The 12743-nt window shown below is 37.7% G+C and overlaps 2 protein-coding genes across 3 annotated transcripts in view; both read right to left on the bottom strand.

The window, feature by feature from the left end:
- LOC126615530 (uncharacterized) overlaps positions 1 to 12743 on the bottom strand; it is a 55794-nt gene that overhangs the window by 17168 nt on the left and 25883 nt on the right. The window lies entirely within an intron of this gene.
- On the bottom strand, positions 3813 to 5246 carry LOC126615529 (uncharacterized protein At5g39865-like). Its single transcript, XM_050283352.1, has one exon. The coding sequence runs from the start codon at positions 4827 to 4829 to the stop codon at positions 4059 to 4061; it is 771 nt and encodes a 256-aa protein (XP_050139309.1). The 5' UTR covers positions 4830 to 5246; the 3' UTR covers positions 3813 to 4058.

Below are 12743 nucleotides of genomic sequence, written 5' to 3'. Positions count from 1 at the left end.
CTACATTAAATTAATTTTTTTTAGATTAACATGAAAAAAAAAACATTAGAGGGCGAGTCTTTGCGCAACAAAAATGTTGCTTCTTTGTGATCGAAAAGTTTTGAGTCGTGAAAACAACTTTTTTACAAAGAAAGGGGTAAGGCTGCGTTCTATACACGTTTCTCCTCGACCCTTGCTAAGCGAGAAGCCTTATTGGCTTTGAGTCGTCCTTTATGAAAGAAAAAGGACATTAGTTGCAAATATCAGATAATGCATGCCCTAAATTGTGAAAAGAGTTAAACTATACAGCTCGAGCAGATATAATGGTGTTTGGTCAGTAATTAACATATTTTTTACAGGTAGGGGAAAGAAGATAGTGAAATATAATCTTTCTATAAATTGAGTTGCTGATCTGAAGTGGTTTCCAAGTCTTCAGGTTTCGGTGGGTTAGAGAGTCTTATTTGCCCAGCAACATCTTCTGCAAGTTACAATGACCTTAATGGGGTCCATTAGGTCATACCCTCTTTGAGTGTGTATCTCTGTTCTGTTGGAAAAGAAGTCAACGAGGTTTGAGGTCTGCGCACTCTCGAGTTTCGAATACTCTGGAGAGCGACTGACCGTATCATTCTTTAATTTTAAAATACAAAAATTAATTTGACATACTTAATGCATGTTTAATAAGAGAGCTGAAACTTTCAGCTTGGGTTTATATATATACACTTATATAGAGCATACAAGCCATTTGGACACAGTCCACAACACTTAAAAAAAATGCAGCAAGGTCTGGCCTCTTATTTGATCAACTTAGATAATTAGGGTTTCCTTGGGGTTTTGTTTTCGCATAAAAGAAACACAGAAAATAAGAGGAAACGCTATCTTTTTATTTTTGTGTGTATGGATTGTGTTAAGGGTTTTGTAAGCTAATAAAGTGTTGTTATACTCATAGAGGCTTTATATGCTGTAAAACAACTAAAATTCTATTTTAAAGAGCTAAACTGAAAAAATTCATTTTCGAGATACTGTAAAGTGTCTCTGTTATAACAAAATGAATAATCACTTTAGATTCAAAGAGCAACCGTTCACTTGCTAAATATTAAAAAGATAATAAAACTCTACGGTGGACCCTTAAGCAAGGAGAAAGGAAGAGAGAAGATTGCTTAGAAAATGAGGAGGTTGAGTTTTCAAAATTTGTTCAATAGAGTGTTGTTGGAAGTAAAAAATTAAACTAAGTAACTAAATTAATAATATTTTGACATTGGTCACTTGCTAGTTTAACGAAAATTTAGAACTTCTCTTGAAAATGCTTTTAGGGTTTTGGACCCCATAGCCGGACCACATTAACTTGCTGCTGAATTTTTCTAGGGTTTGTGCATGAATGAGTACTTAGTTGAATGAGACCCATTACCGTACGTGGGGCCTTCTGGTCTCCTTCAAAAATAGACAACACAACCTCCTGGTATAGAAAATGTCGGACTATCTGTATTTCCAGTGACGCTGGATCAATATGTAGGAGTTTTGATTCTCTTAAATGAGCTTTTGAGAAGCCAGTTGGTTTTGGTTTGTGATGTAGGAACCATTGATACGGCTTATAACAAGAGGGGTGGAGACTGAGTGTCATTAAACGAAATGATCATTGGGTCTTGATTTGTGACACTATCATCTAAGACGATGAATTATATATAGTACATCTAAAATGGGAATTCGCACATCATCCGGTGTGTACAGCTCCATTGAAATCAATGGCAGCCCATCCTTCTCAAAAGTAAGACCTATGCCTCCATGATTGAAGTGGTATAAGGTACTCTATCACATGCATGTTATCTGAGGTGGACCTAAATTTATGCTTGTTTCACAAAGTTTTACTACGTTCCAAACGGGAACCATATCACATGTGCATTGGTCAACCTGCCCAAACTAATAGTCATAAGTACAAGCTGTATTTGTAAATTGATAAGGTTCGTCTTGCATAATCTTTATTTGTTTCAGTTGGCTCGAACCGAAGAAAAACGAATCAAATGGATCCATATAAAAAAAATTAGATAAGTTATCTATAAGGAAAACTAATGAAAATGGCTTAAAAACTTTGAGTTTTAATGATAAGGACAAAATAAAGGGTAAAGTGAATAGTACCAGGTTTGACTTTTTAATGTAAAAATATGATTTTTTATTAAAGTGAACAGTACCGTGGGCTTTTCGTTAAAACTCCCTTATCTATATCCACACATATATGAATGATTCTATGTAAGAAAATAGATTCCCTTTTTCGTAGTTGCAACAACTAATTATTGCAAGCAATTCAATTCACCATACCCATCTCGATTATTGATAGAGTGAATAGATCTGCCATTTCTTGAAATCTCCCTTCAAAACAAACCAAGCTTGAGCTTTGATACGTACGATTAAAAAGGACATAAAGGATGAATTGGACTCAAAGAAACCACATCGCTCATCTTTTAATTACCTAAGTTTCTCCAAAAACTTAAGTATACACTATCAAAATGGAGCTTTATTTGTACAATTTGTAAACATTTTCTATATTCATTTAGGTGAGAAACAAAGATTGGTATATTCCTAAAACGATATGTACTAAGTCTCTATTAATCACTTTATTAAACTAGTGACATTTGACCTAACAATTTTTAATGAGAGGTGAGCATCAAATGTGCATCTCCTCCGACATACATCGCTTGGAATGAGGATTAATTATTTCTGGATTCTCTTTGTGAGGATTCTAATAATCCTTACATCTTAGTCGTTCATCGTACATCGTGCGGTCAGTTTTCGTTAAGTACTATTTGTGTTTAATTTTAAATAAAAAATTCAAAATATTTTTTGACCACACAATATACGATAAACGGTTAAAATGTGAAGATTCCTAGAATTCACACCATTTGAAACCAGATGGGATGCAAGTCCATATCACTTGTACTTATGCCAACCTCAAGGTTATACAAGAAAAATGGGCCTTGGGCTTCGTATTTTTAGGCTTCACTTTTCTTTTTCCCTTTTTTTAATATAATAGGTACACATTGAAAACATGCCAATTCTTCTCTCATGCATCTCGGTAGCACATGAGGCGACAACATATTTTTGATTCTGGATCAACCGATATGCCAAAGCAGAACCAGTAACCCCAAAGAATGCATCTGTAGAGAGTTCGAACAAAGGGTGAGAGGCTCCAAACCTTTGTGCTTTCTCGAATATGTTACATTTTTGCTCATTGGTTAAACATGCACTGGGATTGGTTCTTTTTGTGTTTTTTTTTTTTTGGTAAACCACTGGTTTTGGTTCTTTAGAATGAAACTCTCATGTGTCTTTGTACATAGACTATGAGAATGAAAGGGTTTTCTTCCCTTTGTCCGAAGACGTAGGGAACCACAAAATACCAATAATTTTGCTCACGAGCTCTAATTCACGAACCAGATGTCGTCAGATTAAAAAATTGTCTAACATGATTTTGAAACTGTGAATACAAGATCTCTTTTCAATCTCCACATCTAAAATTTCAATTCCTCTTCACGTGCAAGACGAGATATATACATGCAATTTTTGTTGGCAGGAAAATACTTCGATAGTCCAATGGATAAATTTTAAAAGAATATAAATAAAATGTTCATTTTGGCTGGGAATTTGGATCTCTCCAAACTTTACTGTCTAGAGTTTAAGAATCAGAAAATTCAAATTGTTCAACAGAAGAAAAAAAAAATATTTCGAACATTTGGTTTACGTGAGATGAATTAATGAAATGAATAAATAGAGACCGTCGAACTCAAGATTTCTCAAAAATAAAAACAAAAAAACTAAAATATAAAATTCAGGAAGAAGAAAAAATGTACTTAAATTGAGCTCAAATATAATAATCAAAGTTAGCTTCTTAATCCATAATTCCACGCCCCCACATGCGCCGGGCCTACGCATTCTTATATGCCCAACAACATTTTTAATAACAAAACTACAAAAACTAAAAATTAAAAAAAAACAAAATTAAAAAAAAAATCCCTCCAAGTGGATTTTTGCCCTTCTTTTTTTACATTTTCTCTAATTTTTGTTATTTCTAACTTAGAGGGAAAATTACTAAATTAGAGCGGCGCACACGAACAAGAAGAGCACCTGATGAGACCGTTCTCATTGCACGCCGTACAACTCTTGAAGCCGTTCTTCTCAGAGTACAACTTGTGGCTGCCGCTACACTCGTCGCACAGAATAAATCTGTACCCCCCGCACGTGTCGCATACGCCCGGCTCTTGTGCGGGCAATCCTTCCACGAGCTTCTTGAGCTCGCCCGCCTCGTGCAAATTTCTCACCTCGTCGGCGCCACCTACGTACCTGCCGCCAATGAAAACCCTCGGCAAGGTCAACTTAGTTTGTTGACCCAGAATCTGCTGCAGCTCGGTTAAGAACCGGTGGTCCATCGCCAGATCTCGTTCGTCCAATGATACGCGAAACCCTCGGAGAATCGATCGGACGGTCTTGCAGTCCTCGAACGTCGACCGAACGACACGTAGGCTTGTGAAGTAAACGACAATGCGTTTCTCCGCGCCCGGGATGGAGCTGATCGACGGCTCAGATTGTTTTGTGGAGATTTCATCGTCGGGTTGGGGTTTGAGGTGTGAGGATGTGAAGGGCTGGGCGGCTGACCAGGCGCGGAGGAGCGAGTTGGCGACTCGGACGCGATGGAAAATAGCGGAGGCTTTTTTGGTGGCGGCGCCGGTTGTCGGTTGCTGGGAGTGGTCGTCGGTTTCGTCGGCGCAGAGGGTTTGTATGTCTTTGAAGGAGGAGAAGGAGAAGGGGGAGGATGGGGATGACGTGCCGTGAATCTGAACAGTTGATTTGCTCCACGGCCGCCACATTTGAGGGTTGGGATCAGAAGTTGGATTTTAGCAAAACCCAGATGAAGAATTGAACAAAGATTGAAACTTTATGAATTGGGTTGAAAAAACAGGAGGAAATATGAATTGGGTTTGCTCTGTTTTTTGAATTTATGGGATTTGTGGGGTGATTCTCTGGTTTCTGGGTCTTGTTTTGCTTAAAGCAAAGGCCTTGGTGATTGAAATTTGAAAGGGAGTTCTGCAAAGTTGTGGGGAACTTTCTAGAGAGAGAGAGAGAGAGAGAGAGAGAGAGAGAGAGGAGGGAGGAGAGGGGAGGGGAGGGATTGGATTGATAGGTAAAATGTTGGGGGGGTTAGGCAGTCGGTTAAGGTAGTTGAGAGAGGTGGTGTGTTTTGTTTATGCCTTAATGGGGGTTTTAGAGAGAAGGGGAGGGATGAGAGGTGGTAATTAGTGAGATGGGTAATTGGGATTTAGAGCCTAATTATAGATGAGAGGTCCTGTGTTTTGGAGATAAGTAACTTTTTCCTAATTTTCCATATACTTTTTATGTGGACCTAGTCAAGATTTTTCCTTTTATGTTTTGTATACGTGTTGACCCTAAAATCTACCAAACCTACGTGGCGCGCAGGCCGAGTATATTCTAAGCTAACTACGTCCTTCGGTGATTGCGGGGCGTGCCAACTCGTCGGCCGAGCTCGGCCGAGGAGTAAATTTGATGATGTTGCGTTGAGCGCGCTGCTGACTTCTGTGTCTTGCGATTGCGGCCGAGGAAGGAACAATTCTCGGCCTCTTGGGTTCTAGAGCCTGAAGACAAGGCTGCTAATTTGCGAAGTTCAATCTCAAATTCGGCTGTCAATGTGCCGAATACAGTAACCTGGTAACACCCCACTTCGCCGAGAAGGCTGATGAGATGACCTCGACCAATGAGGATTCGGAAATCCTTCTCGACCGAGACTTGGATAGGTAACCAGTCGTCCTCGCCGTAGTGCTGTTGATGCCAACGGAAGATGCTGCGAGATTGGCTGATTCTACGGTGACAGAGCTATCTATGCCGACTTAAGATATCACCGGTTGCCTTCACAGTGCTGTTGATGCCAACGGAAGATGTGTCGGCGAAAAAAGAAAATAAAAAATCTCAAGGTGTTGAGAAAGTTTGCGCAGGGCAGTTTTGTGTGTGTTGGAGGCCCCCTTGAATGATGCACAGCCTCCTCTATTTATAGCACTAGATACCTTTGAAGTCGAGTCAAAACCCTACTCGAACTAGGTCTTCTTCTCCGGATCAAACACCCACTCGACCAGTCCTATGTTTACTAGGATTGTGAGCCTAGTCCTCTATTGAGCCGGATTCACTTCCGGGTTATTACCCTTGCCGAGACTACTTATCGCGTTAGGACTCGACTAGTAAATGTAATATGACCTAGCCGACCTAGGTTTAGGAGCCCACGTACTAAATGATCCAAGGCTCCCCTGTCGCCAGGCCTCCCGGGCCGAGAGTGGTTCTATACTCGGCCCAACATGTTAATTTGAGCCCAAACACTCTTACTTGAGGATATAATTTGCATCATATCCATCCCGTTTAAGAATATGTCAAGATAATTCAAATTAAAAGATAATCATGATAAAAACCATAATATTATCTTTTAACAAAAATATTTTCACTTTTCCATCCGACGGCTGAGAACTATGTTTACTCTACGGTCTCGATTACACGGGCCGATGATGTAAATTTGGGTCCAAACAATACGTCACAGTTGACGTATATTTGGGGGAACTTTATTTATCTTGGGTTGGATTTAGACTGAGATTTAGAGGCAGAAAACTGCTTGACTACACAAGAGTTGGTAATGACTGATGACTGATGCTAATGACATTTTTAAGCTTGAGTTCAGTTTACTCTTTACATTCACCAACAACTTTTAACCAGCATTGATGTAGTACAAGATAGAGGTCGATTGAAGTGGAAAAAAGTCTAAGAAATGAAAGCGGTTCGAATTGGAAAGAAAGTGGTTCGAATTGTAAGGAAAGTAGCTCAAGTGAGTCAAAAATCTTGAAAACAAGATAAATAAAAGACCGACCTCAAGCCAACAAAGTTTCCAACTTAATAGCTAGCATATCTGCTTATGTGCCTTAAATTAAAGCTTTTTATTAAAAATCATGTGCTTATTTATCCAAGTGATCTGCACAAGATCTTGCTATGCAACAGTTTATTTATATTATTATAGAGCATATATTTAAGAAGGGTGGTGGTGGATCTTAAATTATTCACACAACGCAGGAGTATGGGGGCGTGCTCATTTTCTTGCCAGCCCATTAATACTAAGCAAGCACATTGACATTTCTGCTTGCCAAAATCTTCACCTTCACCAGTTCACACGAGCACAACTTAAACCGATTACGTTGTAAGCGGTACATTGTCTTGGTGAATATAACATTTATTTTTCAATATGTTGTGACCCGAGTTTAAAACTTCCCTCTTACCAATAGCTTGGATGTGTAGATTATGATTGCTACCCTCTTACAATTAGGTTTTTGTTTTCGTCTTTGTTACATATGCACATACAAATATAATTTTTATGAGAATACGCCGTTTTATATTTTGAAGGCTTGTTGAATCGAGAAAAGCTCATTGTTAGTCAACTTTTTCACTTTGATCTAATTTATTGACATGGTTGATTATTTAGGATACCAAACCTTGAGACTTCAAATCTAAAATCCAAGCAACTAACCAACCCGAGACTTAAAACTAAAGTCTAAGCTCTACGTGGTGATCAGAAACTTGATCATAAGTGAGATTCTCTCAGCGCATCCATCCTTCAAGAAACACGGCATCGAAAATCTTCGTATATATAAACGATTTTTGAAACGAAAATCAAACGAACGACATCAAATATAAGGTTAAATGTATTTTCACACACTTATCTTGAAGTCAAAAGAGAATAACAATAAGAGAGGAGAGAGTGAACGAGTAGCAATGATATATCCAACATATAGGATGAGGGACCATGCATAATTAACCGCGTAGTGTAGTGGAGACAATACATGTTTGGTAGTTCTGGAAGTGTGAATAAATCTGTTGTTTCCAAAAGCAAAAGTTAGTAAAGTAGAAAACCCACCCAGTGGGTGGATTCTGAAAAGTTCACATGGATTGCGGGGAAAAGAAGAAGTAGAGTAACAAAGTTATGGACTTTGTGGCCACATGCTTGATCGATTGAACGTAGAAGTTAAAGACAGCCTAGGGATCCTCTTTCATGCATGTGAACCAAAACTCGAGTTTTTAGGGTTCCAAAATGAGGTATGGATTTTTTCATTTCTTCTGCGAGTCTCAGAGCTGGCAAATCCTTGCATTGTTTTGGTTCTACAGCAACAAATGACCAGATCTAGTTGACCTACACCTGTCAAAACACTGTCACGTATAGCCTTGGTTATATTATTGGAGGACTCACATGACACGGATACACCGTCACGTAGCGTTTCCATCTCAATAATACAAAAACATTTGGCGTGTTAGCTTTTTTCACATGTTTTCTCATCAAGCTCATGTAGCACCCACTACCGCTAGGGGATCCCATTTGAATCCAACTTCTTATCCGCAAACTCTTTACTGAACCGAATCATGCCGATTAGAAAGCCTTCCAACTCCGCAGCAGCCCAAAACCCAACAGTAAGGATTTTGCTTTTATTAGGCTCCCATTGGTCTTTGTGAGCGTAAAAAATGTATGCAGCATTTTCCGTTCTGGTATGATACAGAACAACTAGCTTGTGGCTCCGGAACGACTAGAGTAGCGCGAGCAAGGAGGGAGATCATTACAGGATTGGAGAAGAAGATGATCAAAAACCTTAAAAAAACATGGATTTTCTCCGTCATATGGAAGATTGTTTTCTCCCCCAAGTATGATCGCGTGATCAATCAAACTCGGGACGGAATCCTTATGCCATGGACCGTCACTCATCTGTGTCATGGGGGAAATCATAGGCATAAACATCCGACTCTCTATCATGATCTCCTTCGAATTCACCCTGCACCCTATACAATGTAGAGCCAATAACTACACATCTCCTACTGTTCCACATAGAATTACCTGCATAAAAAATAATAGCCTCGTTCGACATGTTCAAGCAGAGTTTCAAACCTCGGCTTGCGGCAGCTCCTTCCGCAGAATTTGATAATATTTAGACGGCATATTGTGCGCGGGCTGTCAAAATGCACGTAAAAATACGAATCTTTATTCGGCTCTGGTGACATTGTCTTCGAAGTTTCTGTGTCTTCAGCTTTCGTTACCACAATCTCATCCAACACTACAAGGGAACAGGGATTTAGCTGACCCATTCATTCGTCACTGAAAGTGAAATGGTCACTAAACCAACTCAGTGACCCAAAAAAGGTTGATCACTGAGAAGTCGCTACAAGCTCGTCACAATTCTCTTTAGTGACGCTGAAATATCAGTCATTAATAGTGACCGGCCTTGCATGGTCACTGAGTATAAAAGCTTTACTGACCACAATTTTGGTCACTAACTTTGTCACAAAAACAATATAATGGTACCCAGTGGTGAAGCCACGTGAAGGCAAGGAGTGGCGACCGCCACTTCCCTCTCTGGAAATGAAGCCCAGGAGCAAGTACTCGCCCTTCCTCTCATCATAAATGAAGCCCTATTTTTTGTTGCAGCTGCATAAACATTGTGCACAGTGGCGAGCCACAGAGACACAAGGAGGTGTGGTTGCACCTCTGGTCATTGGAATTCGACTCTAAGAGCGATAAGCCGCCCCTCTGGATGTCATTCCTCTGAACCTGCACTAAAATAGTGAAATTTTCACACATCTTCTCACGAGGAAGAAAAACTGTAGCATATTTCAGTTTATTGGCTTTAAGAGGAATAGTGCCGTTACGTTTATTGGCTTTAAGAGGAATTGTGCCGTTATGTTTATTGGCTTTAGTGGAACAGTGCCGTTACAGGTATAGGCTTTTGACTTAGCTATATCTACAACTCACATGAAATTGGATCAGCCCAATTTTTTGGCTCTTTTTCGTTTTTCTTTTTATTTCATTTAATATTTTATTTAAAATGAAGGCTTTTTGGTGCTGTGATTATCCCTCGATTTCATTTTTTTAGTTGTTTTAATTTTGTCAAGTTGTCACTTAGTACTACGGTCTAATAGTATTCTCGTTCACTTATAAGTGATAGGTCTTAGGTTTAATTCACGCCAAAGGCGAATTTGAACCATATTATTGCTAACTCATTGTGAGGCTTAGGCCACTCTCCCACCCCTTAATGATAAAATCGTTTGTTCAAAAAAAAATTTATCAAGTTGGTTATTGTATCTTTTGTTAGACATCTCTAATCTACTTTATGAATTTAATGATGGTATATAATTCAGTTAAGAACCATAATTTTGAGAATGTTAATCAAAATATTAATTAGTACTCACATCGTCGATATACATTCCACTAAAAAGTATACATGTTAACTTTTTATCAGAATACCACACTTACAAAAATGATATTCTTTTCATCTACTTGTACCATCACTTTAATAGAGATGAGACTCACATGTACTGGTGGACTCTACCTCTATTAAAGAGTTTCCCTTAAACACCAACACACTGCCCCCATCAACTCGCATGACCAACACCACACTGCAGCTAACACGGCCACCATCACTCACAAATAGATCGCCTGGTAGGACACATCTAAAATTGGCTAATTGCATTCATATTCATATTTGGATGAGGATTTTCTAAGTTCCAAAGGAATGATGCCAAATTATTAGGGAAAGTACACAAAATATGAACGACATTAATATTATTTACTATCTAAAATGATGTGGGTGTAGATATTTTTTTTTGGACCTTTTACCTTTTGAAATTTCGCCTCTCCTCCTAAAAATTTCTGGTTTCGCCATTGATGGTACCTGAATCGAAAGTCACATGCACTATGTAGTGACTTCAAGAGAGAGGTCGCTAAAAGCTGGTCACTAAAATCTTAAGGTCACATGATGCAAGATACATAAAATCAAATCCTCAAAGACAATTACACGTCGTATTTCACAAAACTACATAATTATCATCCAACGTATGTCTACAAATCTCTTATAAAACACAAACAACAAATCTCTTAATATCACGCAACAAAAGGGTAACAACGTTGCAGCCAGAAAGTGCTACATATCCTGTAAAAATAACGGGGAAAACCACAAAAGAAGCCAATACCAGCTAGAGTTCATTAATGCAGTTTCAAAACTGATAAAATAACGACTCTGTTAACACTCATCTGATCTAATGCATTAACATTCTCATCAATTCTATCGGTTCGTGCAAAAATTCCATGAAACAATGAGAGAGAGAGAGAGACCATTTAATGGAAAAAACAGAGATGAAGTCGTATCAAATTGTTAGGTCTCGACTTCTTTGCAATGCAAAAGTTATGATAAAAGGCCCGAGTCTGGGAGATGAAAAATGGATACAAATTTTTTGCTGGTACTTAGTTTCGGCATTCGGCAATAGGTTTGAAAAAGTCTTCGTATTGGGAGTCCAGCCCTTTGCTAAAGAAGAACGAACGTGCAAAGGTTTCCTTGGGCCAGACGGAGATTGGCCGACGACGCTTCTTGTTCTCACCCGGTGTCAAGAAGAAGAATGCAATGAAATTTCCTGTCAAAACAGACGAAGAAGAAAGAAACCATAACTTACATGAAAAAGATGAGACACATACCTAATTAATGATATTTTCACAAAGTAAACAACACATAGCAACACTCATAGCATACAAAATCACAAGTACAACATATTTCTCAAACCTTATACAAGTTCTTCCACAAAATTAATAGTCTTATCTTTCTTGTTGCAAACACCACTCCATGAGCATATTGTCAGTGTTGGACTGAGAACAATGTGAAGGAGATGTGGCTTCTTTCTGGACACCTAAACAATTTTCAATGGATCAGGATCCATGACACTTTTTTTTTTTACACATATTTTATAGAATTCATTTGTAACTTTTCAAGAATCCAAATTATATATATTTTAATTCTCATTCATAGATCCTTTTTGAGAAAAATTAGTTAAATTTAAAATCAATAAGATATTTATTTGTAAATATATCGTTATATTTAAAAAAATAAAATAAAAAATTGTTCAAAAACTTCTAAATCGATGATAAAAACCAACATTAAGGGGGGTGTATTCAATTGAGATTTTGAGAGATTTTAATGAATCTAGGAGTATTCCATCAGGATTGTAAGTGATTCTTTAAAATTCAATGTGTATTCAATCAGGATTTTAAGATAGTTTATTAAAATCCTTAGAAATCCGGGTGTATTCAATTAGAATTTTAAAGAAGATTATAACATTCTAAGTGTATTCAATTAGAATTAGAATTTACACTATGTTTGAATGAGGGAAATAAACTTGGAATTTTGGTAAAAGTCTGAATTTATAAATTGATATGCATCAATTCCCTTGTTTGGATTCATAAACATAGAAATTTAGAATTTCCACTTGGAAAAAAAACTTGGAATTTGAGACCTCCAATTCCCAAGTTCAAATTCCATGTATGTAGGTGTCATTTCCCAATTTCTATGATTGAAAGTTTAAAAATAACAAATTCAGTATTCAATTCCATTGTTATTTTAGGTTAACTAAACAAGAAAATTTACAAATTCTAAAAAATAAAATCTCGTCATTTCAATAATCGACAAATGTCACATCTTCCCATGAGATTTCGATGGAATTGAATCAAAATTTTACATAGAATCTCTACAAATCAGTTAAACTTCGTAAAAATCCATTAAAATCTCTCAAATTCCTTATTGCATACACCTTCCCTAAAAATAAAGAATTAGTATTGACATTTCAAAAATCTAATCGTGCCCATTTCTCATAAGAATTTTTTTCTTTATAAATGTGTCTCATTTGGAAAGTGTTTTAAATGATCGAAAGAA

This window comes from Malus sylvestris, chromosome 3 (assembly GCF_916048215.2).
Source record: "Malus sylvestris chromosome 3, drMalSylv7.2, whole genome shotgun sequence".
Lineage (NCBI taxonomy): Eukaryota > Viridiplantae > Streptophyta > Magnoliopsida > Rosales > Rosaceae > Malus > Malus sylvestris.
This window is presented reverse-complemented; position numbering and strand designations above follow the sequence as displayed.

Bases quoted from the DNA above. Each gene is read 5' to 3' on its own strand.
- LOC126615529 (XM_050283352.1), bottom strand. From the start codon at position 4,829: ATGTGGCGGCCGTGGAGCAAATCAACTGTTCAGATTCACGGCACGTCA.